The sequence below is a fragment of the Hemitrygon akajei genome, chromosome 11 (assembly GCF_048418815.1).
Source record: "Hemitrygon akajei chromosome 11, sHemAka1.3, whole genome shotgun sequence".
Classification (NCBI taxonomy): domain Eukaryota; kingdom Metazoa; phylum Chordata; class Chondrichthyes; order Myliobatiformes; family Dasyatidae; genus Hemitrygon; species Hemitrygon akajei.
The window spans coordinates 53,372,929-53,399,252 of record NC_133134.1 but is presented as its reverse complement, the minus strand read 5'-3'; the positions used below and the strand labels follow the sequence as shown (position 1 = coordinate 53,399,252).

Here is a 26,324-nt window from a genome sequence, read left to right as displayed (position 1 = left end):
TACATTGGAGGAAATCTCAAGCCATCTATATACGTACACGCACAGCGTCAGCCAACAAAGGCAGAAAATCTGGTGATTTCACTGGGCTCGCCTTGCACTTACAGTTCAGGTTAATAATCTATTTTCCGCATTATGTGTGAATGACTGGGTGTGCCTGCGAAAATGAACACATCATTGGATATTTCATCAGTGCTTACCTTCTACTTTCAGCAGAGGGTGAAGTTCCTGGAGCAGTAAAAGTGAGCTGAGTCTCACTCACCTGTTCACCAATTAGACAAACTTGATCCTTGTTAAATATTAATTTATATTGCAAGTATTTTAATGTTTGCAAAATAAAAAAAACTGCTGGGGGAAGTCAGCAGGTCGAGCAGAATCTTTGGAGGCAGAGAGGTAGAGTCATAAAATTATAGAACTTGGAATGAAGGTCTTCAGCCCAACTGGTCAATTCCAATCATAATTCCCACCACGTTCAGTCCATATTCTTCTAACCCCTTTCTACAAGGATCAGGGCAATAGTCCCTGATGGTGCCCGACTTGGCAAGCTTCTCCAGCAGCTTGCTATTTGCTCCAGCTTCCAGCATCTGTGTTTGCTTGTACCTCCGTGTCACCGAGTGACCAGGTTAAGCAGATGCACTGGGTTCGTGAAGTTCACTGTTATTCCTGTTTACGCAGAATGTGCCTTTAGTGAAGAAAAATGTCCCAAGATGACTCAAGGGGGTGTAATCAGATGAAATCACAAGAGTGGAGATGGAAGAATTGTGGAGCAGATGAATAACTCATGATGAAATGCTAGGGTTTCAAATGAGGGACACGACTGACGGCAGGGTGGGTGCCCTGAGGAATACAACTAGAGATTGCAAGTACAACAGACATCTGGAGCAGTGTCTACAGTTCCAGTCGCGCCACCATTGGAGAGATGTTGCGGCTTTGGAGAGGGGGCAGAAGAGGTTCACCAGGATGCTGCCTGGTTTGGAGGGCATGTACTATCACAAGAGGCTGGACAAACTTGGGTTGTTTTCTCTGGAGCTGTGGAGGCTGAGGGGAGATTTCATAGAGGGTTACAAGATGATGAGAGGCATGGATGGAGTGGATAGGGAGCACCTGTTTCCCAGGGTGGAAGGTGAGAGGGGTAGGTTCAAGCAGAATCAGAGGGGCAAGTTTTTTACCTCAGAGTGGAGTGTGCCGCCTGGTCGAGGTAAAACATTAGAGGCTTTTGAGACGTTTGGACAGGCACGTGGATGTGAGGAAGATGGGCACGGTGTAGGTAGGAGGGATTCGTGTTTGGGTGTTTTTGTTAGCTGGTTCAGTTTAACATTGTGTGCCGTACTGCTCTACATCACTGACTCCTATTCCAACACAACTCAGATCGATAGGGAGTAGTTAGCACTGCGACTAAGCTCCAGTGAGCACAGATCACTCCCGTGGTGTTTGTGTCACGGTCTCCCGTGACCACGTGGGCTTCCTCTGGGCGCTCCGGTTCCCCCCGCCCCCCAACCACATCCCAAAAGACAGCAATTTGCCCCTAGTGTAGGTAGGTGGCAGGAGAATGGTGGGCGAGTGGGAGGGAAGTGGGTTACGGGATGAGTGGGCTGGGATTCCTGTGAGGAAATGGATTGCTCTGAGATCTGGCACATACTCAGCGGGCCGAACGGTCTTCAGGGTTGTGTAGATAAGGGAATCGTGACTGTGAGTAGCAAGGCGCTATACGGGACCGGTGTATTGCTCCATAGAATAGCCGAGCGTGGGATTCCTTTTATCTGCCCTGACGACCCTCGAGGGAGTAGACTTAACAAAGGCTCAGAAGATGTTGGTCCGCAGTGAATCATTTATATTATGGTAAGGGCTCGGAGCGTGGTCTGTAATTTCCAGTCAACTTTTACGTACACTGAATTAGTCATCGATCTGTCAAAGTGGAAGTGAACTCAAACCTACTTTAGGGAAGTTCCCACAAATGTCTTTAACTCCTGAAGATCAACTCCTACGCGGCTTTGACTGAACTGTACCACTCTGCACTCGGGGTGGGGGGGGGGGGGGGAGGCACACTAAGAGTTAAATCCCTTAACCCAGCAACGTAATACATTGACTAAGAGTCTATGTGTGTAGCTTGGCACGGCTTAGAGAGGGAAGTCAATATGTAAATCTCCCTTGCACAGCTAACTATTTTTTGAACATTTTAACTTCCTCAAACAAGATCAGTCTGCGAACGGACACACCTGGAGAGGGAGCTCGCCCACTTACTCAAAGGTACAGGTCCCTTCCGTTGCGGAGAGGGGGTCGTGGGGGTAGTTACCTACGCTGTGGGAGACCTAGGATTTCATTCAATGTTTTACACGGAAATTAATCAAAATTTATCATCAATGGGCAAGCAGCATGTTGCGTTATTGCTCAGTAAGTTGTTAATTTTTAAACATTTTTTTCGGGATTCTGTGCGTTATAGCCAACTTTGCGGTTTTCCTGTCTTTCCGTCTCTGGTTTGGGAGACCGATACCCTCCCTAGATCCTGCCCGGAACAGACAATGCTAGAAGACGCCACTGGCAGTCGAAATACTGTCCCGTCGTTAAGACGACTGGCACTTCGGCTTCGAAGGAGCAACAGGAAAATCCACTGAGAGATTGGCGATATGGTCCCGGGATCGGCGGCGTAGTCCCGGGAAGGTTCTGCGCAGTCCGGGGGGCAGCTCTCTGTCACTGGAAGGGCTCTAGCAGAGGAACAGGACTGAGGAAACACGACATGGTTGGAGGAGCAGTGTCTCAGAACAGATGGGGAACGAGTGCTGATGACTCAAACCCCCGGCGTGGCATGAAACCCTTGAGTAAACTTCACTCACCTCGACACAGCTGATCCCACAACCTATGGACTCACTCTCAAGGACGCTACAGCTCCTGTTCTGAGTATTTATTGACTAACTTATTGTTGGCTTCTTTTTGTATTTGTGTTTGTCTTTTGCATATTGGCTGTTTGTCAGTCTTCGTCGTTTTTCATTGATACTATTGTATTTCTCTGTGAATGCCCGGAAGAAAATGAACGCAGGGTAGCACATACCACAGCCCTGCGGACGGGAATTTTAAAAAATAACTCAGTTGGAATTGGTTTCACTTCACTGAAGTACAGTGAAAATTCTACTCCATCATTACGCACTGCATTGAGTTACTACAAAGTAAATTAATAATTAAGGCCACGGTACGCAGCTCAGAATAGAGGGGCGTCTTCTTAGAACAGAGATGAGGAGGGATTTCTTCAGCCAGAGAGTGGAGAATCTGTGGAATTTGTTGCCACAGGCATCTGTGGAGGCTAAGTCGTTGGGTATATTTCAAAGTTCAAAGTACATTTATTATCAGAGTACATGCATGTCACCACATTCAACCCTGTGGGTACAGTTAGCACATTATTTAATTGTATCTAAGGAAGATTCTTGATTAGTCAGGGGATGAAGGCATACGGCAAGAAGGCAGGAGGTTGAGGCTGAGGGGGAAATGGATCAGCCATGATGAAATGGTAGAGCAGATTCAACGGGCTGAATTTTGCTCCAATATTTTGTGGTCTTATCAGAATAAAGTTCAAAAGCTACCGAGGAAGTGCAGTACAGGTAGATGTAAAGTGCAGGATCACATTGAGGCCATTGGGCTGTGTGCCTATCCAGCCCTCTCTTAGAAGATCCTGTTGTATCTGTAGGTTTTCTATGTGTCTGACTAGGGAATGGACATAACAACAGGGTGGAAGCTGTCCTTGAGCTTGGTTCTCTCAGGCATTTGTATCTCCTGCCCAAAGGGAGTGGGAGAAGAGTGGATGACAATGCTGGCTGAGGCAGCAGACAGAAAATCTCTACAACGGGCAGTCAAAACTGCCCAAAACATCAAAGGCACCAGCCTGCCCACCATCAAGGGCGTACATACAGTGCAGAAAGGTGCCGGAAACATCATAAAGGATCCCACCCACCCTGCTCGTGAACAGTTCGTCCCACTCCCATCAGGGAGGAGGCTACATAGCATCCATGCCAGGACCACGGCTCTCAAAAACAGTTACTTTTCCCAAGCAGAAAGCTGATCGACACCTCTGCCATCGAACCCTCTCTACCCCCTGCCCCCGTCCCCTCCAACATCACTACCTCACCAGCTCCTGTTGGTCACCTTCTGTACAGACACTCCTGTGTCCAGCATCACCGTATGGATATACAATCAATGTACTGTATATAAGCTATCTTATGTATTTATTGTGTTTTATTTATTATTGTGTTCTTTATCTTACTGTGTTTTTTTTCCAGTTACATTAGATCTGGAGGAACAATTATTTCATTCTCCTTTACACTTGTGTATTGGAAATGACATTAAACAATCCTGAATCTTGAGAATTGTGGACAGAGTTCATGGAGGTGGGGGGGGGGGGCTGGTTTTCTTTTTCAGAATCAGGGAACCAGAGTTCTCAGCATTTACTGTTCAAGTCTAATTGTTCTTGAGAAGGTGGGGCTGAGTTGCTTTCTTACAGTACTTCTGGTGGAGATGTTTCCACTGTGCTGTTGTGGGGTGGGGTGACTTTCCAGGATTCAGACCCAGGGACAATGACGTAATTCGAGTCAGGATGGTGTACGACCAGGAAGGGAATCTGCAAATGGTGATTTTCCATGAATCCTCCGGATTCAGCCTTGGGTTTGGGGTCTTGGAACACTGTGGGTGAATAAGTGCAATGCATTCTGTGGACGGTGTACACTGCGGCAACGGTGAAGGGAGCTAATAATTAGGGTTTAATTTTGTTCTTAAACTGCAGATGTCAGTAGTCCAAAATAAAAACAGGAAACAGCAGCATGTTAGTGTAGTTTACAGTTCAATTCCCACCACTGTCTGTAAGATTGTACGTTCTCCCCCATGTGGGTTTCCTCTGGGTGCTCTGGTTTCCTCTCTCAGTCTAAAGACATTCCGGTTGGTAGGTAAATTGGCTTATGATTAGGCTCGGGTTAAATTGGGGGATTGTTGGGCTGTGTGGCTCGAAGGGCCAATTCCGTACAGTATGAGGCATTATAGTGGTTGGTACAACACTTTAGAATACCTGCAACCCAGGTTCAATTCCCGCCACTGGGCGGCACAGCTTGGAAAACAGTTAATGTTTTTGGAAGGTAACAGACCTGATTGTTTAGGGATAAGGACGGGGTGCCAATCAAGGAAGCTGCTTTAACTTGGATGCTGTTAAGCTTCTTGAGAACTTCAAAACCTGCACCCATCCAGACAAGTGGAGGGATTCTCATTGTATTCCTGGCTTGTGTCGTGTCAATGGTGGGAGGGCTTTGGGGAGTTAGGAGGTGAGTAACTTGCTGCAATGTTCCTCTACTCTGTCCCATTCTGATTTCTGGCACTTGCAGATTTTTTTGAGAAAAGCCACGTAGGGAAGGTTTTGAGGAACTGCATTACCAGCTTCCTATATGATCAATAGACTCCTCAACTCTGATCTGTTTGTGCTCTCCCTGAACACTGCTTACTGTTAGCTTTCCTCAGACCCTCAGTCTTAGCCGTATTAACACAGCTTCTCCCAGCCCGAGTCATGGAAACCAAGGCCTTTAGATGGGACTTTCAACATGCCTTGTCAAGTGGTTCTCAATATTTATCCATTTGGTTGGCTGTTGTGGAATTCACTGTGTGCAAGCCGGCTGCCCTGGTTCCAGCATTCGGAGCATCCAGAAACACTAGACACCATGGGGATCCGGCGTAATGGTAGATTGTTTACACAGTGTTTCTTCTTTACAGGATGGCTAACTGCCTGCACTTGACTTGATTTACTGCTCCCTACTCAGTCGAAAGGATCAGGGATGGCGTTCTGGTACCTCTTAATCATCGCCTTTTGGCTCGGTCAAGGTCAGTGATATTCGCACAGTGACCAATTGGTCTTCTTTATTTAACAAGTGGTTCTAGGCACGAAAAAGATATCACTTTCACTCTGAAACAGCTGGCAGAGCAATCTTTAGATGGAGACTATGGACATGGAAGAAACTGAAGAAGGGCTGGAGAATGGGATAAGTAGAGATGGATATTTGATGATCAGCAAGGACAAGATAGGCTACATTTCTGAATGAAATCATTTATTCCCAGAGCTCCTCTGCCGACTTGCATGGTGGTGGTAACTCAGCCAGTTTATCCAAGATTAGGGGGGAGTGACAGAATATGTCTAGACTGGCTGGGTATTATAAAGTGTGGGGATTGAGGGGAGAGTGAGATTAGACTGGCTGGAATATGAAAATTCTGTGGAAGACTATAGATTAGGTGTGATATTAAAGTACGTGGGGAGGAAGAAGATAATTGGATTAGACTGGTTGGGGAAATAAGGGTTTGGAGAGTGAGGGGATCAGACAGATGGCATGGATCAGGCAGAGGAAGCACCAATTCTAGATCTCTGACACTTCATTGAGCTTATGTACTAAGACATCCAGATCTTAGTTGAAAATCAACATTTAACAATCTCGCATAATTTTTTAAAATCAAGTTAGATGTCTGTATTTTTTTTGGCACATACTTTCAGTTTATCCATCTCAGATCTGAGGATCGCTGGTGTTGAGGTGGAGGGGTGGGGAGAGTGGGCAAACATAACTGCCCTCACCCACCCCCTGATAGCTGCGAAGAGAACAAATCCACTTGTTGCCTATTAAAGTAAAAGTTGTTTGTTCTACTTTTTGTGGGAACTGTCCCAATCAAGAAGCGGACAGTGGCCTTCTGCAGAAGCTTGCTGTGATATGCTGGGTGTCGTTGTACCCACGTCTCTGTGGAGTGGGATAGATCTAGGGTGATGTTTCTCTTGTCTGAGGAAAATTCCTGCCCACCTGATCCGATGTTCTCTTCTATTACCTCACCCAGGCTAATCAAAGATTCTTCCTCCTCCCCAGTCTGATCCATTAATATCCTCCATTCTCCATCATATTCCAACCACTTTAAACCTATTCCATCACTCTCCCCTTTTCTTCAATACCTCAAAACCAAAATGCTGTGGCTTCTTAAAATCTGAAATAGAAACTCAGCATGCCAGATAGTATCGGTGGAGCAGTGTTTCAAGTCGATGAAGCTATCAGCAGATCTGCCCAAATGGAGATAAGATAGCTTTAATACTTAGAGGAAATGCGAGAGGCAGAGAGAAATCGGAGGTGAATGGTTGTGACGGAGTAGAAGGCAGCAGAGATTCAACCACAAGAGTTGAAGACAAAGGTGTAGGAAGTGAGAGTACTGATCAATAATGTGATGTTTTGAAGGACTGGCAGAAGTGAAGATGCTGGAATGATGTTTAATTGAAGCTGTTGAATTCAAACACTGTACAGCTGGTATAAGGTGCAGAATCACAGTTTTGTGTCCCTCTCACTGTCCACTCTACACTTGTACCCTTGTGGGTTGGTGACTTCTGTAACCAGGAGCACTGAGACTGCCTAAAACTGACACATTGCGTTACCTGTTAACAGGCTGTGATGCTCAACTTAAGTGCTTCAATGACTACATCCAAGAAGTGACGTGCAGCTGGCCGGCCAAGCCAGACACCAGCTGTTCAACTGACTATCTTCTGAGGTATCAGATCTCGTATGATAGCAGAGACTTTCTTGAGTAAGTACTGATTCTCCAGATGAACAGCAAGGTAACAATATGAGAGCCAGGGTCTCAGATAGCAACACGCACAAAACACTGGGGAATGCAGCAAGTTAAGAAGCTGCTATGGACAGAAATGAACAGTGAATGTTTCAGGCCAAGACCCGTCATTAGGGCCATCTGGACTTGAAAGAAAGGGGGCAGAAGCCAGAATGGGAAGGTTGAGGGAGGGGAAGGAGTACAAGTGATAGGTGAGGAGGAAGATGGGTGGGTGGTGGAGGGGGGGTGCTGATGTGAGGAAACTGGGGGGGGGGGGTGATAGATGGAAGAGGTAAAGGAATGAAGAAAGAATCTAATGGGAGAGGACGGTGGACCATGGAATAAAGGGAAGGAGGTGGGGAATCGGAGAGAGTCATGAGGGTGGATGAGGGGAAGGGGTGAGAGGGTCACCAGATTAAGGGAAAACAAAAAGTGGGGAGAGGGTAAGGAAAAAGAGAAGAGTGTTTACTGGAAGTTAGAGAAATCAGTGTGCATATCATCAGTGTCCCAAATACTTTTTTTAAAAATCATTTTGTCAAGCTGCCCTGCATCCTTGTATGATCCATGCACGTATACCCTAGTAGCTCTGTCTCTGTGCTTCATTTAGATTGTGTCCTTTGGTTTATATCACTGTGTCACACTCTTCCCATGAACAATGCAACATTTCACAATTTCCAGCTTTAAATTCCACCCATTGCCTATCCATCCTGTCTGTTTCTCATTTAAGTGACCCTCAGGGGTCACCATTCCTTCAAATCATTTATCATCTGCTATCTAAAAATCATGTCCTGCACAATACCCAAGTCCATACATGTCTGTAGAGGCTGAGGAAGAGGTTCCATTTTTACAGATGTCCATGAGTCAATTTTGTCTGTAAGTCGGAAAGTACACAAAGGTAACCATACCTCCCCAATATTGTCAGCAATGGAATCAAAGCACCAATGAGTATATTCATATGGATTACTGCCACAAGAAAGCAGCTTTGGAGGAATATTGACCTGTGAGACCCCCACCATCCAGGACACGTCCTCTTCTCGTTGCTACTATCAAGCAGGAGGTACAGTAGCTTTAGGTCCCACACTGCCAGGTTCAGGAACAGTTAGCACCTTACACTGTCAGACTCCTGAACCAGCGTGGATAACTTCATTTACAACTACTCCGAACCAATTCTCCAGCCTACTTTCAAGGACTCTTTACAGCTCATGTTATCAATATTAGTTTTTATTTGCAGTGACTCTCTTTTGCACATTGGTCGTTTGACAGTCTTTGACAAATAAGTAGATTTTTTTGTATTTTTCCCATAAATGCCTATAAAAAAATTAATCTCAAGGTAGTGGTATAACGTAGCGTATATGTACTTTGATAATAAATTTACTTTAAACTTTAAGAAAGACTGTTAAGAAAGACCAATTACTAAAAGTGGAGAAAGGAAAAACCAGTCCTGCCATGTGTAGAATAAATAAATATATCTGGGTAGATTGGATTTTTGAATCTAATAATATTATGAGAGGTCGTTTGAATGCAGGGTTGTCCATGATTCATAACCAAGGGATGGACTGGATATATAATAAAAGCCCTGGTGCTAATCCTGATCCATGGGGAACGCCACAGTGCACCTCCTTGTGTGAGAAACTACCCTACTGTTTCCTGTTACTTTTCTAACTTTCTAGGAATAATATTCCAACCACTTTTATTCCCCTACTTTCAATGTTGCTGATTAACGTTCTGCATAACCATCTCATTTCCTTCATCTGTTAGTTGATCAAATGACTGCCAACTTAGCTGGCCTTAATTTGCCTTTAACAAATCAATTCTGCAATTCCTTAATCAATTCACACTTGCCCACATGGCTACTAACTTTAAAGTTATTGTTTCTATACCACCTCTGAGGTGAAACCATCTCCTCTTTCGTGACCGAGTCTATCCCTACATTGTTTTTGTACTTGGCTGAAACACTTGTAATTTTCCAATCTTCTGATGCCACCCAGAGCTTTTGTAATTTGTTCACCTAGTAACCTGGGTTCATCCTTTCTGCACCAGGGGGCTGAAGTACTTTTAAGTAGAGATAAGCTTTTCTAGAACATTTCCTTAGCCTGTCCCAAATCTTGCTTTGCAGACACTCCAGCGTCATCTTTCCCATATAAAGCTGATGCTCGGTACCTCTCCATGCTCTCCACCTCCATGAGTAGATTCTCTTTGGTCTCTGGACCAATCCCTCTTCTCATAATACTTCCCAGCTCACACGTTTATTGCAGAGTTTTAGATTTCCTGTTGTTTGCTGTCAGTCTTTCCTCAAACTGTCTATCTGTCCTTCTCATATCCTTTTCAACCCCCTCCTGAATTTTCTGAAGTCCATCTGATTTTTTTCCATTTATATTGACAACCAGCCAAATGATTTTTTTTTTAAATTTCCGATTGGAATCTACTGAATCTGTAACTCAAATTTCTCTACTTCAGAGGCCACTCATTGCTCAATTACACTTTGCCTACCAAGTCTTAATCCTAGTTTAAATGGGCCAGATCAGTTCTCATCCCATTGAGGTTCATCTTTGTCCAGTTTTTCCATCCACACAACTAAGCACAATTCTGCTTGAAGCAACTGACTGGGAGAAGTACTGATGGACTCATCCCATGAAATGGCACAGAGACTTTTCGAAGGCTTTAAGGGATTTGTGTTTCAGCTCCAGTTTTGAAGTTTGCCTGGCAGAAGATAACTTACCAACACATTTCCCCGGAAGTTCTGGCAGCTAACAACCACACCCAAACTAATCACAAACAAGAGAAAATCTGCAGATGCTGGAAATCTGAGTAACACGCACAAAATGCAGGAGGAGCTCAGCATCTAGGAGAAGAGTACAGTTGACATTTCAGGCCTGGGCCCTTTGCCAGTCCTGTACCCTTCTTAGATGCTGCCTGGACGGCTGAGTTCCTTGAGCAGATTGGAAAGAGAAACACGTACAAAATATGACACAGTGCCTCTTTTCATTGTTTTTCAGAATCACAGATATTGAGAATCTCCCAGGATCAGTTTGTCGATGCAAGTTAGAGAAGCAACCTTTGACCGTTAGTACTGAATACGAGATCAGGGTGGAATACAATAAGAGTGAGATCTTTACCACAACTTTCAAAGCTTCAGATACTAGTAAGTAGAAGACTTTGTTCATTATAACGTTAAACAAATTATTACTGAGTGAATTGGTGCTTGTGTCACACGGAGAGTAAAAATTCTGCGTTAAGGCAGAGTATGGAACTTGTCCGTTCACCAGTCACGAGGAATGGATTTAATTCCCAGATGTCCTCCAATGAGTCATTATCAGACATCACCATCTGCCAGCAGGGCATACTTAAGAGCTGATATCTGCACAGACATCTAACGCTTGACAGGGCCAGCAGTTATAGTGCGTCTCGATAATTGGGGCAACAGAAGGAAGATTCTTTGTCCACAAAATGGGAGATGGTGCAGAGGACAGGGTTTCAAGTTCTTGGATCATCGGAACCTTTTCTGGGCAAGCGGTGACCTGTACGAGTTGGATGGGTTGCACCTGAATTGGCGAGGAACCAATATACCAGCCAGGAAGTTTGATAATGCTACTCGAGTTTAAACTAGTTTTGCAGGGTCTGGGAACCAGTAAGGGAAGAATCGGATCAGAAGATGTCAGGGAAAGTATTGGAAGGGCAAAATCGAAATAACAGATATGTTGGGTCGGGTAGTTTGAAGTGTACATGTTTTAATGCTGGAATTATTATGGGTAAGGGAGATGAACTTAGAGCATGGATCAGTAGATGGAACTAAAATGTCATAGCCATTATTTAGACTTGGTTGACAGAGGGGTGGGAATGGGAATGTACCAGGTTTTCAAAGTTTTAGTAAAGAGGGAGGAGGAGGTAAAAGACAAGGACAATATCACAGCTGCACTCGGGCAAGACATAATGGAGGATTCAGACACTGAGTCCATTTGGATAGAAGTCAGGAATAGGATGGGTACAATCACACTGACAGGATTGTGATTGTACTACAGACCCCCTCAATACCCATCGTGACATTGAGGTGCAAATATGTAATCAGATTGAGGAAATGCGTAAAAATAATAGGGTTGTTGTCATGGAGTATTTCAACCTCCCTAATATAAACTGGGACCTTCTTAGAGCAAGGGGTTTGGTGGAGAAAATTTGTTAAGTGTATCTAGGAGGGTTTCTTAATCAATATATGGACAGTCCAATGAGAAGAGGAGCCATACTGGACCTGATGTCAGTCCTAGCCAGGTGACTGACCTTTCAGTGGGTAAACAGTTAGGAACCAGTGATGACAACTCTTTAACTTTCAGGATAGCTATCGATAAGAATAGGAATGGTCCTTGCAGGAGAGTTTTACATTAGAGGAGGGCAAATTACAAGGGCATTAGTCGGGAACAAAGAAACGTTAATTGGGAACACCTTTTCTCTGGCAAGTCTACATCAGACACGTGGAGGGTGTTTAAAGATCAATTACACAGTGTACAGGAAAGGTATGTTCCTGTTAGAAGGAAGGACAGGAATGGAAAGATAAGAGGACCTTGGATGTCCAGAGACGTGATGAATTTAGTCAAGAAGAAAAAGGAAAAGAGTGTAAAGCTTCGGAAGTTGGGATCAAACGAAGCGCACGAGGAGTATGAGCCAGAAAAGAACTAAAAACTGGAATTGGGAAAGCCAGGAGGGGCCATGTAAAGCCCTCAGCAAGTAGGATTAAGGTGAATCCCAAGGCATTCTATACATACATCAAGAGCAAGTGGATAACTAGCGAGAGGGTGGGATCACTCAAGCATTTGCTTGGGTACGGAGAATGTGAGTGAGTTACTTATTGAGTACTTTGCTTCATTATTTGCTAAGGAAAAGGGTTTGGAGGACCAGGAGATCAGTTATGAATGTATAAATACACTCAGGCATATACAGATCAAGGAGGGGGAAGAGCTCATTAGGAGGGGTCTCCTAATGAGTATTAAGGTTGATAAATCCCCAAGCTGATGAGATTTACCCCAGGTTTTTGGAGGAAGCAGGAGGCGAGATTGCTGGGCCCTTGACCAGTATCTTCATGTCCTTTCTAGCCATGGGTGAGGTTCCAGCAGACTGGCAAATGGCTAATGTTGTACCTCTATTTAAGAAGGGAACAAGGGGAAATCCTAGTGATTTTCACATCAGTTGTAGGAAAATTGCTGGAGAAAATTCTTAGGCATAGGATATATGAGAATTTGGAAACCCATGGCCTAATTAGGGAGAACCAACATGGCTTTGTGCATGGCAGGTCATGCCTTACCAACTTATTTGAGTTTTTTGACAAGGTGATGAGGGTAGGGGAATGTGATATTGTCTACATTGATTTCAGTAAGGTGCTTGACAAAGACCCTCCTGGGAGGCCAATCCAGATTAAGATGCATGGGACCCATGGCAATCAGCTGTTTGGATTCAGAACTGGTCTGTACATAGAAGACAGAGGGTAGTGATTGAAGGGACTTATTTGAGCTGGAGGTCTGTAGTTAGTGGTGTTCCATGGGGATCTGTACTGGGACCTCTGCTGTTTGTGACGTATATAAATGACTGACCTGGATGAAAATATAGATGGGTGGGTTAGTAAGTTTGTGGATGATATCAGGACTGGAGGAGTTGAGGATAGTGTAGAAGACTGGAAAAGAATACAACATGATATAGTTCAGCTGCAGACGTGGGCAGAGAAATGGCCAATGCAGTTTAACCCATGTAAATGTGAGATGTTGCGCCTTGGTAGGGAAAAAGCAAGGAGACACCACACTGTTAAGGGCAAGATGCTTAACAGTGTTGCTGAACAGATAGATCCTGGGATCCAAGTGCATAGCTCCTTGAAAGTGGCTACACAGGTCGATAAGGTGGTTAAGAAGGCTTATGGAATGCTTGCTTTTGTTAGTCAAGGCATTGAGTTCAAAAGTGAGGAGTTTATGTTGCAACTTTATTGAACTCTGATTAGGCCACATCTGGAATGTTACATACAATTCTCGTCGCACCACTACAGGAAGGATGTTGAAGCTTTGGAGAGGGTGCAGGAGTGGTTTACCTGGTTTAGAGGGCAGGTCCCATCACGAGAGGCTAGATAAACTCGGGTTGTTTTCTCTGGCGCATCATAGGCAGATGGGAGATCAGATTGAGTTTTACAAGATTATGAGAGACATAGATAGAGAGGGAGTATCTGTTTCCCAGGTCTGAAATGTCTACTACCAGAGGGCCTGCACTGAAGGTGAGAGGGCATAAGTTCAAGGGGAATATGAGGGGTAATTTTTTTACTCAGAGAGTGGTGGATGCCTGGAATGTGCTGCCTGGTGTGGTGGTAGAGGCAAATACATTAGAGGCTTTTAAGAGACATTCAGGTAGACCATGGATGTGAGGAAGATGAAGGGATGTGGGCATGGTGTAGGTAGGAGGGATTAGTGTTTGGGTTGCTTTTTGATTTGCTTTTTAGCTGGTCTAGTGCAACATCGTGGGCTGAATGGCCTGTTCCTGTGCTGTACTGTTCTGTGTTCAATGTTCTAGATCTTCCAAAATATCATTTAGAACATTCCACGATACAAGTCAGATAGCGCACTGGTGCAGCAAGTAGTGTTACTGCCTCATAGTCCTGTGACTGGCATTCAATATTAACCTAAGGTGCTGTCTGTGTGGAGTTTGCATGCTTTCTGTGTGATTGGGTGCTCCGGTTTCCCCTCTCATCCCAGAGATGTTCAGGCTGGTAAGTTATACAAGAAACTGCAGGTCCTGGAATCTGGAGCCATAAACAATTTGCTGGAGGAACTTGGTGGGGATTGGTGGAACTTGGAGGGCTGAACAACATCTATAGCAGGAAAGGATCTGTCAACATTTTGGGTCTAATCCGTCAGGAGAGAGACTGGTTGGTTGGTGGAAGATCTGAGATAGGCTGGAGAATGAGGGTAATTGACTGAGAAAGAGGTGGTGGTGTGGAGTGAAAGAGGCTGGAACTCCCTCCTTCACCTCAAGACTGCAGAGGTTCAAGAGGGCAGATCACCACTACCTTCCCATTGGCCACTGTGAAATAGCTGCTGCCTGTTGTTGCTGCAAACATGAGAGAGAGTGGGGATGAAATTGTTCAGAGAGCCAGCAGAGTTGACTAATGGACTGATTGGCCTGCATGGTGAGAAATATGTGGAAGCTGTATGTCGTGAAGGGACAAGAGACAGCAGATGCTGGAATCTGGAACAAAAAAAACAAGCTACTAGAGGAACTCACGGGGTCAAGCAGCATCTATGGGGGGAGGTTATCACTGTCTCGGGTTGAGAGTCTGCATTAGGACTACATTACCGTGAAAATATTGTGATCTTGAGCAACACACACAAAATGCTGGGGTAACTCAGCAAGACAGGCAGCAATTATGGAAGAGAATAAGCAGCCGATACCCTGATGAAGGGTCCCTGCCCAAAACGTCGACTGCTTGTTGCTGTGGATTTCCAACATCTGCAGGATCTCTTGCGTGATCTTGGCATGTGTCTCCTCCCTCTGGTTACAAGTGCTCTGGATGTTGACCGTTAGCAGAGTGAGGGGAAGGGCATGGATATTGAATGGTGGAATAGATCCATCCCTGCTTTTTCTGTGAATCATGGACATTATGCACTCAGTGGGCACGCTCCTCGTTAATGCAAATACCTAATCAGCCAATCATGTGCCAGCAAAGCAACGCATGGTTAAAAGGTTCAGTTGTTGTTCAGACTAAACATCAGAATGGAGAAGAAATTTGATTTAAATGACTTTGAGGAATTTTTTTTTTGGTGCCAGACAGGGTGGCTCAGAAAGTGCTGAGCTCCCGGCATCTTCACACACAACAGTCTCCAGAGTTTACAGAGAATGACGCAAAAAAACCCAGATCCAGTGAGTGGCTGTTCTGCTGGTGGAAACGCCTCGTAAATGAGAGAGGTCAGAGGAGAACGGCCAGACTGGTTCAAACTGACAGGAAGGCAACAGTAACTCAAACAGTGCAGATGATCACCTCTGAACGCACAACATGTTGAACCTTGAAGTGGATGGGCTACAGCAGCAGAAGACATGAGCATTGTTGTGAGGTACAAGAGGTACCTAATAAATTGGCCACTGAGTGTATAAGCTTTATACATGACATGCTTCTTCTTATCATTAGCTTTTTGCTTGCTTCTGTCATTTTGTCTAAATTGTTGAACCATTCTTTCTTTTCCACAGTCAAGCCTTTAGCTCCATACAACCTCACAATCAACGCTTCGAATGACAAAGACATACGCCTGTCTTGGATGGACAACTATAGCACTGGATTTCTTAGCGATGTCATTGAATATGAAGTTGCCTACATGAAGACAGGAGGGAATTGGAAGGTTTGTATTGTCACCTTGTATATGGGTTTTAAATCACTTCTTCAGAAGCGAACTCCTGTAAATGCTGAGAATCTTGAAATACTCAGTCAGCTTCTGTGAAGAGAGAAACAAGGTCAGTGTTTCAGGGGTCTGACCTTTCACTAGGACTAGGAAAAAATAATGGAGGGCAGGTTTTTCAATGCAGAGAAGTAGGAAGGTGTGGAGACGGAACAGTGAGAGGTCTGTGATAGGCAGGAGAACAAGGCTGTGAGAGAGGGGTGGTGAGAAGGAGTGAGAGGTGGGAACTCCCTCACTAACAGTTTGCAATCCCACACCTCAAAGACTGCAGAGGTTCAAGAAGGCAGCTCACCTCCATCTTCACAAGGACTGGCAATTAAATGCGGGCTCAGACTGCAAAGCCCATATCACTGGGATGAGCGAATAACAGGGCAACAGTGAACAACAGTGTGTAGTCTGGAGACGATCTGGAGCATTGGAAGCTATAGGGAGACCTAATGGAAGTCTATAAGATTATGAGATGGCAGACAGTTAGAATCTTTCTTCCCAGGTGGAAACGTCAAATACTAGAAGACATGTTTAAAGTGTGAGGGGGAAAGGAGATAGAAGGGCATTTCTTTTTCTTTATACAGAGAGTGTTGGGTGCCAGGGAAGGCTGGCAGGGTTAGTGGTGGAAGCCAATATGATAGTGGCATTTAAGAGGCTTTTAGATAGATGTGAATAATCAAGGGATGTAGGGTTAAGGCTCATCTAGAGTCATAGAACAATACTGCACAGAAACTGGCCCTTTGGCCTATGTAGTCAGTGCCAAACCATTGTCCTCCCTAATCCCATTAATTTACACCTGGACCGTAGTCCTCCATTCCCCTACCATCCATTTACTTATACAAGTTATTCCTCTACAGGCAGAATAGATTTAGTTCAGGTTCAGCCCAGACTCTGTGGGCCGAAGGGCCTTTTCCTCTGCTTTACTGTTCTGTAAAGTTAGAGAATGAGTGTTAAGTATAAGCAAGAAAAAATGTACGAAATATTTCTTTAAAAATAAATAAGTTTAGAAAGTGCAAATCAAAGAGTTAATCCAACAAAACTTGGTGGTGGCTTACCAAAGGGCAGAGTACAGTTCGCCAAGTCCATGCTGGATTTCATTAGAACAAAGGCAGAGAGGTCAGAGTGAGTTCCAATGAGAATCAAAGGGACAGGCACCGGAAGTTCAGAGGCACCCTTGCTGGCCGAGCTGAAGTTGTTCCATGGAACAACCATTCCATTTGCAATTAGTTTCTCCAGTGTAGGGGAGACCACATTGTGACCATTGAGTACAGGACTCTAGGCTGGAAGAAATGAATTGCTGCTTCTCCTGGAAGAGCTGCTCGAGTCCTTGGATGGTAAGACTAGGTAGAAGAAGAGGCTTTGTAGGGAAAGATGCAAAGCGGAGTGAATGTTGGGCATTATGGTACAAGGAGTGATCATCTTAGGAGGCTGAAAAGCAAAGATGTTTCAGACAGTGGCACCACGTTGGAGCTGTTGGAATTTGGAAATGTGCAGTCTTACGGTTTGGGGTGGGAGTTAGTGGATAGAAGGTGAGGACAAGGGGAACCCAATCTTTATCTTCGGCAGGAGTAGAAATGATAAGAGCAGAAGGAAATGAACAAAGATGGTTGAGGATCAAGAAAGTCTCATTGCCACTGACATCCTCAAAGATCTCACTCAACCATCATGGCAACCATGTGTTTATGAGTTTGACAATAACGGAGTGTCCCCTGCTCTGCAGGATTAACATGAACAGATATACTGCGCTAGAAGAAGCTTATTTTCTAAAACATGTTAAAAAGGGCAGCTGCTTCTCGATGTACAAGTTTCAGTTAGTCCAGACGAAGGGTCTTGGCCCGAAACGTCAACAGTGCTTCTCCCTATAGATGCTGCCCGGCCTGCTGTGTTCCACCAGCATTTTGTGTGTGTTGCTTGAATTTCCGGCTTCTGCAGATTTCCTTGTGTTAACGTTTCTGAATTGGAACACTTTGATTCATCTGCTCTCGACCTTCATTCTCCTGCTATTTGGCATCTTCATATTGGGAAGCATTCAGGTCAATCTTCTCTGCACCCTCTCCTAGCACATTCTTGATTTGTGTTGGCTGTTAATGCAGATAATGCATTTCCCTGTCTGTTTTAGTGTGTGTGTGATTAGAAATAATTAAATGTAAATCTAAATCCCCCCCGGACCATGGCAATTGGTATTACATACCAACTGGGTTGTGAAACTAATTGTGAAACTCCTGGATCTAGTTCCCTTTTCAAACTTCCACATGCATACTCCCATTTGATTTTCCAAGACCATTTTCCACTGAAGATGCAGTGGATAACGGTGGACTGTTCAAGCAAATCCTGGAGGTTTGCTGGAAGCTATACCACCTTCCCAAGTGGAAGAAGGACAGCAGCCCATGTTGGAGTGAGGGTGGAAGTGGATGGGAGGGTGGTGATTGTTTACTCTTGCATGACACAATCACCCTGTGGTTACATCTGGTTGTGGAGAAGTGGGAAGGGAAACTACTTCTGAGTGGGCCGATGTGTTAAGTCCAAGTGTGGGGCAAGGGCTGTCACAAGCAGTACTGAGGATTAAATTTTGCCCACCCTCTGCTGTTGTTGGTTTTGATGTAGATGGTCAGTGCTTCCAATAAGAGATCGCTGTGTCTGAATCCATTTCTGGAGGTGGGATACACCTACCACATTAAAGTCCACTCCAAGACAACAGGCATCTATAAAGGCACGTGGAGTGACTGGAGCTCTGTGACCAAGTGGAACTACTGTAAGTACCACATTCTTCACCTCCCCTTACCACCAGCCCAGCCACACGGGGACTCTCTCATTCCTTGTAAATTCTCCCATGACTTAATTGGTGCAGGTCCTCTTCACCAGCTGCCCATCCTTGACATCACTGGCTCCCAGTTAAGCAAAGTTTAAATCCCTCCATTGTCTCACCATTCAGTTTTTAATCTCCAGCCTTTCAATGTATGAGTATTCATCCAATCCTGGCCTCATGGGCATTTCTGAATGTAATCTGTATTAGACCAAATGTAGATCGGGTCATCTTTGGCAGTACATCTTCATTCTGCCAACCTTTCACATTGGTTATTTCCACCCACTCCTATTCATACCTTTGACCTTTGGCCTTCTGTGGTGAACTACACATACCTGTCGGGTCACGCCCCTCTGCTGATTGCTCCTGTGGCTCCTCCCACTGACCCCTGTATAAAGGCGATTGGAGGCACTGCTCCTCCCTCAGTCTCCAGGATGTTGTGTGGTGGTCTCTTGCTGCTAATCGTGGTCTCTTGCAGCTAATAAAAGCCTATCATTCGCCTGCCGTCTCCGAGAGTTATTGATGGTGCATCACCTTCTCCATTCATCCAGAGATGCTCAACACAAAAGCTTGAGGACCTCACCTCATCTTCCATTTGGCTACTTTACAGCCTTAGAGACTCTGCACTGAGTTCAACCATTTCATTAACCAGAGCTTTTTGCCCCTTGCCTCACATTGCCAGAGTTTTCAGTTTCAAATTATTCTTTTGCTTCTCTTCTGCCTCTACCTATCTTTTTTAAAATTTATTGTTAACTGGTCAATCATCTTCTTTGCCTTCCCTTTTTACCCCACCCTTTGCTGAAATTCAAAACATGCACGTCATCTTCCTTTCCCAGGCCTCCTGACCTGGAACATCAACTCCAATATTTTGGATCAGGAGCCCTGATTTGCTGAGTGCTTCAGCATTTTCTGCTGTTGTTTCCGTTTCCCAGAATAAACAGTGTCTTTTCCGATCACTGTCAACATCACCAAGTTGCAAAGGGAAGGGAAGACGATGCCTAGCTTAAGAATTTTTTTGAGGAAGGAACAAAAAGGTTAGCAGATTTGATGTAGGATTAGAAAGATTTCTTTGACTGGTGGAATTTGACAGGTACACAAGCAGAAACCTTTAAACTGACACATTGAGAGGCAGGTCACATTTAAACTGAGCCTGATGAATCTATGGACTGAGATCTCAGATGTAGAAATAACCATAACTTCTCTTCCCTTGCCCAGTCAGGACACGATTTGTCTAATAGCCTTGTCCGTGCTGTCATTTCTCATCTAATGAAGAACTGTCCATTCACAATCTTTGATCAGTTTTGATATCCTGTATTTTAATATTCTGACCTTTGCTTTCAGATTCCCAAGATTGGATTACACCTACATTCCTTGGTGTTCTGTCCATCCTCATCCCACTGCCAGTAGCAATGTGCTTCTATGTGTATCACTTGTAAGTGTTCATCAAACCGTGTGAAATTCCCTCGGTCCTATACCAACAAATACCCCCAGGTCAGATACAGAATAAATCTCCCTCTACACCAGGGTCCCAACCCAAGGTGAACAGACCCCCTGGTTAATGGTAAGAGTCCATGACATTAAGAAAAAGTGGGGAACCCCTGCTCAACACTGTCCCGTCAAGCAGTCTCAGGACAGGTACAGCAAGGGTTTGATAAAGGGTAGATTTTCCTCTAAATTGTCTCATCAAACAGTTCCCCATCAGAAAGAGCGGGGTTAGGTATGGAGAACATTGTCCTGTCACACACTGTCAGGGCAACTGACAGCACGGGACGGGCTCAAGGAGGAAACTAGAAAAACAGACGTAGAGCAAAGCTAAAAAAAAAAATCAGACTAAACAATAACCCTGTCTGGCTGTCAGCATGATCAGAGTCTTCCAGTTGAAATGACCGTTTATGAACAGGAGGTAGAAGTTGAAAAACTAATTGGCAGTTCAGCTCAGCTTGAACTGGGCTCCAAGCTCAGCCACAATATTGTTTCCCTGGGCAGGGGTTAAAGGGCCCAGCCATTTGACAGTGGCAGAGATGGCATGAGCTGTGAGAAGAGAGGAATGCACACTAACCCAATCACATCTCTTCTATTATCAAGAGCAAAGAAGTCCTGGTGGGAGAAAATTCCATCACCTGTGAAGAGCTCAGTGTCCAAACAGAACTTCAACAAGCCACAGGTACAAAACCTGCTTAGATTTGATTTTTTTTAGCCCCCACCTTGTAGCTGAGTGTCAGCTATCATCTTACACACTGTGAGTGGGTAACACACGCCCCCTCCCCGCACCCCAAACACACTCGCACTCCTCACCCACCATCAGATGCCACTACTTCCTCTCCCACAGTCTGCCCCCTCCCTGATACCACCCCTCCCTCACACACACAGTCTGCCCCCTCCTAGATACCAGCCCTCCCTGATACCACCCCTCCCAGATACCAACCCCACCCTCACCCACACAATCCGCCCCCCCCCGATACCACCCCTCCCTCACCCACACAGTCTGCCCTCTCTCTAATCCCCTCCCTCCCTCACCCACAATTTCAAGGGGGACAATCGATCCCCAGCTCCAAGACAAGGAACTGCATTGCAAGAATGGAGTTGTTTGCTGTAAGGTGCGGGTTGAAATTCTTAACTGATTCTGTATCAGATTTGTATTTTGCCCAATTAACCCAGATGCTGAGTCTAAGCTTTGTCTGTTTTTGTGAACCAGATGAAAGGATTAGTTTTCAGTGAAAGTAGGACTGATGACTGCAAAGTAGAGAAGATCTCGTGCTTGACAGAAATATCACGGTGAGTGCATTTCAAGTTTTGGGACCCATCTCTCAGAGTTAGCTGATCAATTACGCCACAAAATCTATGCATCAAACTCAATCTGGTTTGCAGCTTTACCCCAGCATACAAGAAAATCTTTGATTTCTCCTTCCTGCCCTCTACCCTCCAGTAATTTTAGACTTGCCTTTGGCTCCCGTTTCATCGATCCTACCACTGTCCTTGATGCTTCGAACTTCTCCAAGTGTCTCTGACCTGGACTTTTCTCCCCATCGGCTTCTTGACCAAATAATGAATCCAGATTCATTGTGACATTGTTCTCAGGACGCGGGCTGCACATCCTTCCTTACTTGGCCTACCTGCTGAGATAGAAGCCACAGCTTCGGAGACATCAAAGTGATCAGTAGATTATTCTCACACACCTTTCAATCTGGCTCCTTCATTTTCACTGAGTTTTATTTAAGAGATCTTGAGGAATGCAAGGTGCACGTGAATGCAAGTTCTGCATTAATACCCCAGCTCTTCTTCAAAAAATAAGGAATTGCAATTGTGATTCTTGGTTCCTCTCACTGAGCTCCTTGCGAGTGCATTGGTTTAAGCAGAGCTCTCACACTCCCTCCACTTATGCTCATTCATGTGATCCGGGGTTGACCCATGTTACCCCGACTACAATGAACAGCAACTGATTCAGTCCTTCTGGTGATGGAGCCCATGGTAGGGAGCTCCAGGATTTGTACCTAGCATCGTCAAAGGAACAGAGATCTATTTCCATTCGGGGCGGAGTCCCACGTAGAGCATCAACACCTTATCCTCTGTCTGGGTGCATTACAGCCTTCTGGAGCCAACTGTGCTTCAGCTGGACAGTGTTGTGTCTGCATGGGCCCGGTCTGGTGGTCGTGAGCAGCGTCCGCAGGGGAGGCAGGCAGGGTAGGGCACGGCCCTTGACCTCTCACACTGCAGGCAAGAGGCTGTCAGACAAGGGCATTAACTCTTTCTCTGCTGCCTGGCTCAAACATTTCTAGCCTTTTCTGTGTTTTTTCTTTAGGAGTGTAGCATCTTCAGCTTTTTATTTATTTCTGGCTCCCCACCCAGTTCTGTTGTAACTGGAGGGTTTTCTCCCCTCCACAGATGCTGCCTGACTTGCTAGGATTTCCTAGCATTCTCCTTTCTTTCAGATTTTCAATAATCATTCTGCCACGGTTTCACTCCCTCTCCGTTCCGTACGTACACCTCCCTCTGGCACACCAGCTGCCATTGTCAGCCCATCTCCATCCTATCGCAGGCATTCCCTCCACCCCTCTCTGTCCCTGCAACTTAAAGTATTTTTTTTTTCTTTCCTGCGTAAAGGCTTTCAACATGAAACATTTTCTCTATTGCCCCCTCGCAAACCTGTCCTACATCTCCACCACGTTCTACCCTTAATGCTGATTTACAGTTCTGCAGTCAACCATGAGGAGGGATTTGCAGGTTTGGCACTGACGCTGCCCAAACCACTAGCTTCACTTTGAGTATCTAACCCAGGGACATTACAAATTGTAATATTTTGCTTTTCATTCCATCTACATTCAGGAAGACAAGCAAGGTTGAAGATGCGACTGGGCAGCCCGGTACAGACAGCGTCATGTTCCCTGCCTTCCAGCCCTTCATGAAGGACGAGAAGAGCCCCTTTCCTCACTTCCCAGGCTTTGGCTTCCCTGTGCTGATGGACATCCCGTCTCTTTTTCCTCTGCCTATTGAGGATTTGTCGCTGGTTCCTTCAGATGCTCCAGGTTATTCCTTGTTCAACGGCATAGCCAAAGACCAGTGGGCAGATGAGGGGGAGGGCTACCGTCCTTTCAACGGTACTGAAGATGGAACCCTCCCATTGACACTATCCACGTACTCGTTGAGCCCAGGGCCTGGCAAGGAGGCGACTCAATCACCCGAGCAAGTTGGCTATCAGACATTTAGCAGTTGTGTCTCCAGGCCCTGGGCCACAGTGACTGAAGGTGAATGGGACCCCAGAGAGCAGAGCTCAGAAGCGCTGCTATCACCTCTGGATCCAAGTGATGTTGAGTCATCTGAGTACATGGCTTCCAGCAACTGGACATTCCCAACAGATGGCAAGGAGCCCGGTGGGAAAGGAACTGATGATCACCACGCTTCATACAATTTCACTGTGGCTTCTGGGAATGACTTCTTGTTACATCCCTTCCCACCATTTCCTGAAAGACTACCGTCCTCAACCTTCCAGCCAAGTCTTCCAGGAAAGATGGAATTTCAAGAACCTCCTTCCATCCACTGGGACCCTTGCATGTCATTAAGCCTGGCTCCTTCCCTGTACCCTCCTGAGAAAGTTACCTTAAGCTAGAGCCAGACCAGCGGACAGTGTCAGATGGTACATGGTGAATGACTATCAAAGGATTTGGAGTACAGGTCAACTAATAAAACTATAACCAGAATAATCATATTCACGTTTCCATAGTGCTAGACATACGAACTACCAAAAGTGCAAATAGGGCTGAATATAGAGGAACAGAATTCTACACTTCTTTACAGCAAAGGAGGACATTCAGCCCATTAAGTCTATGCTGGCCCACAGAGCAAATCCCCCTCATTGACTGCTACAAATGGGGTTATTTGCAGTGGCCAATTAACCTGCCAACCCGCATGTTTCTGATATGCAAGAGGAGGCTGAAGCACCCAGAAGAGACCCAGTGGTCACAGGGAGAACGTGCAAATTCCACATAGAAATACCTGAGATCAGGTTTGAACCCTAGCTGTTGGAACTGTGAGGGAGTGGCTCTATTAACTGCACCACTGGGTCTCCCAAAATATTACAAGAGAGATAGCAGGCCTCTTGGTCGACTTAAAAGCAAGAGTATTACACACCTAGACCCTGGATGTCAGTCCAATACTCAATCACTTCTTTAGAGATATGTGTAATGAGGAGATGGTCTTTTGCATGTTAATCCCCTTTGGAATAAAAGGCAAGTGTCCACAGAGCCTCAATACACAGAGAAGTAGTGAAACATGGATAAGGCAATAGACCATGCAGGCAAAAGGCAAAGTACTGTGAAAGTGTTCCCATAGACAGCTCAAAGATGCATCTGGTCTGCCCTATCCATCAGATGAAGAGCTAATTTGGCAGGCAGGAAGCTCAGAATTGCTAAAGCAGGTAGCACATAAAATGGTTTTTTTTTGGTCTAACAGGCCAACATTGACAGAGAAAAATGGGTTTAAGAACAGTGAGCCAGCTGGGACTGTTGAATGTGGTGGGGAGGGGCTTTCTATCCATCTACTGTGGAGCATCAAATAATGGCTGAGAATATGATATTGGGAAAGAGAAGAAAAAGTGCTTTCTGCACATTCAATCCATATTTGGCCAGTAGCCTGTTTGCCCAAAACCAATCTCATTTCTACATCAATATGAGTTGCAAATTATCTGCTGATCAGTAATACTGGAGACAAGATCCATGCAGTTTGCAATTAATATTGAAGACAGAAGTCTTTTGAGAGGCAGGACTGGGAACTGTGTTGCCTCTGAGCATGGTGAAGCATTTAAGACAGGGGTGTCAAACTCATTTTAGGTCACGGGCCGGATTGGGCAAAATGCAGCTTCATGCGGGCCGGATCAGCCGGGCGCGTGCGAACGCAGCTTTCGTTGCCTCCGTTTTTTCAGCCTGCTCTCATGTGTCTCAGTCTCTGCTATAACTACAAAGTGTTTCACTTCACAAATTCCATTTCTTATGAAGAAGACTGCTGAGCAAGCATTATTTTTATGATTGGTATTAACTTACAATAATAGGCTTCATATCGCCGGGCCATTAATAATTAAAATAATAGTTCTATCTAAAATGATCTCGCGGGCCGGATATAATTGTACGCCGGGCCGGATATGGCCCGCGGGCCTTGAGTTTGACACCTATGATTTAAGAGATATACTGTAATGCTCGGTAAGAAACTGTCTTCTCAACAGGAGAGGAAATCTTTGATTCAAATAGTCACATTGTAAAAGTTTTTAAAAGTCTTTAAAACTTGCAATAGTATTGTAAAGAGTTGTTAACTGCTTTTTGTACAAGCACTTTTCCCTAAAATGTGCATTCTGGATGTTAAAACAATAAAGCGAGTGTTTCACATGAACGGGAGTTGCGTGGTGTATATATTGCAGGTTCGTGTTAGCAACGACTCTCCAAAGCAAAGTGAACAGGAATCTTGTGCCCGAGAGAAGGGGGAAAATTGGGGGGGGGGGGGGGGCGGTGAGGGAAGAAGGGTAAAAGTACAGTGGAGAGAAAGAGAGGAGAGTGAGATTAGGGAGAGATGGAACAATGACAAAAAAGATAGAGGATACACGATATAGAAGGCATGATATAGATAGGGGATATACCAATCGGGAGCAGCATCTCCAACACCATCACACTGAGCATGGGGCCTCCCAGGGCTGTGTGCTCAGTCCACTGCTGTTCACTCTGCTGACCCACGACTGTGCTGTAACACACAGCTCGAACCACATCATCAAGTTTGCCGATGACACGACCGTGGTGGGTCTCAACAGACAATAGACTGTAGGTGCAGGCGTAGGCCATTCGGCCTTTCTAGCCAGCACCGCCATTCACTGTGATCATGGCTGATCATACACAATCAGTACCCCGTTCCTGCCCTCTCCCCATATCCCTTGACCCCTCTATCTATAAGAACCTCTATCTAACTCTCTCTTGAATGCGTCCAGAGACTTGGCCTCCACTGCCTTCTGAGGCAGAGCATTCCACATATCCACCACTCTCTGGGTGAAAAAGTTTTTC

The 26,324-nt window shown here is 45.2% G+C and overlaps 2 protein-coding genes across 6 annotated transcripts in view; one reads left to right on the top strand and one right to left on the bottom strand.

Moving 5' to 3' along the window:
- nsmce1 (NSE1 homolog, SMC5-SMC6 complex component) overlaps nucleotides 1-2,847 on the bottom strand; it is a 72,146-nt gene extending 69,299 nt beyond the window's left edge. The window contains exon 1 of the mRNA XM_073060890.1: nucleotides 2,829-2,847. The gene's annotated coding sequence lies outside the window, so the exon portion shown is untranslated. The remainder of the gene's footprint in view (nucleotides 1-2,828) is intronic.
- On the top strand, nucleotides 1,818-25,665 carry LOC140735623 (uncharacterized). Of its 5 annotated transcripts, none has more exons than XM_073060883.1 (10): nucleotides 1,818-1,836; nucleotides 5,734-5,841; nucleotides 7,428-7,566; nucleotides 10,584-10,729; nucleotides 15,793-15,941; nucleotides 18,591-18,738; nucleotides 20,131-20,221; nucleotides 20,875-20,953; nucleotides 21,485-21,564; nucleotides 23,113-25,665. In XM_073060883.1, the coding sequence occupies exons 2-10, from the start codon at nucleotides 5,796-5,798 to the stop codon at nucleotides 23,891-23,893; spliced, it is 1,659 nt and encodes a 552-aa protein (XP_072916984.1). In that variant the 5' UTR covers nucleotides 1,818-1,836; nucleotides 5,734-5,795; the 3' UTR covers nucleotides 23,894-25,665. The 5 variants fall into 5 exon arrangements, with proteins under 5 accessions (XP_072916984.1, XP_072916980.1, XP_072916981.1 ...); XM_073060879.1 differs by lacking the exon at nucleotides 1,818-1,836 and adding an exon at nucleotides 2,090-2,244; XM_073060880.1 differs by lacking the exon at nucleotides 1,818-1,836 and adding an exon at nucleotides 2,271-2,388.
- Nucleotides 25,666-26,324: the final 659 nt, after the last annotated feature.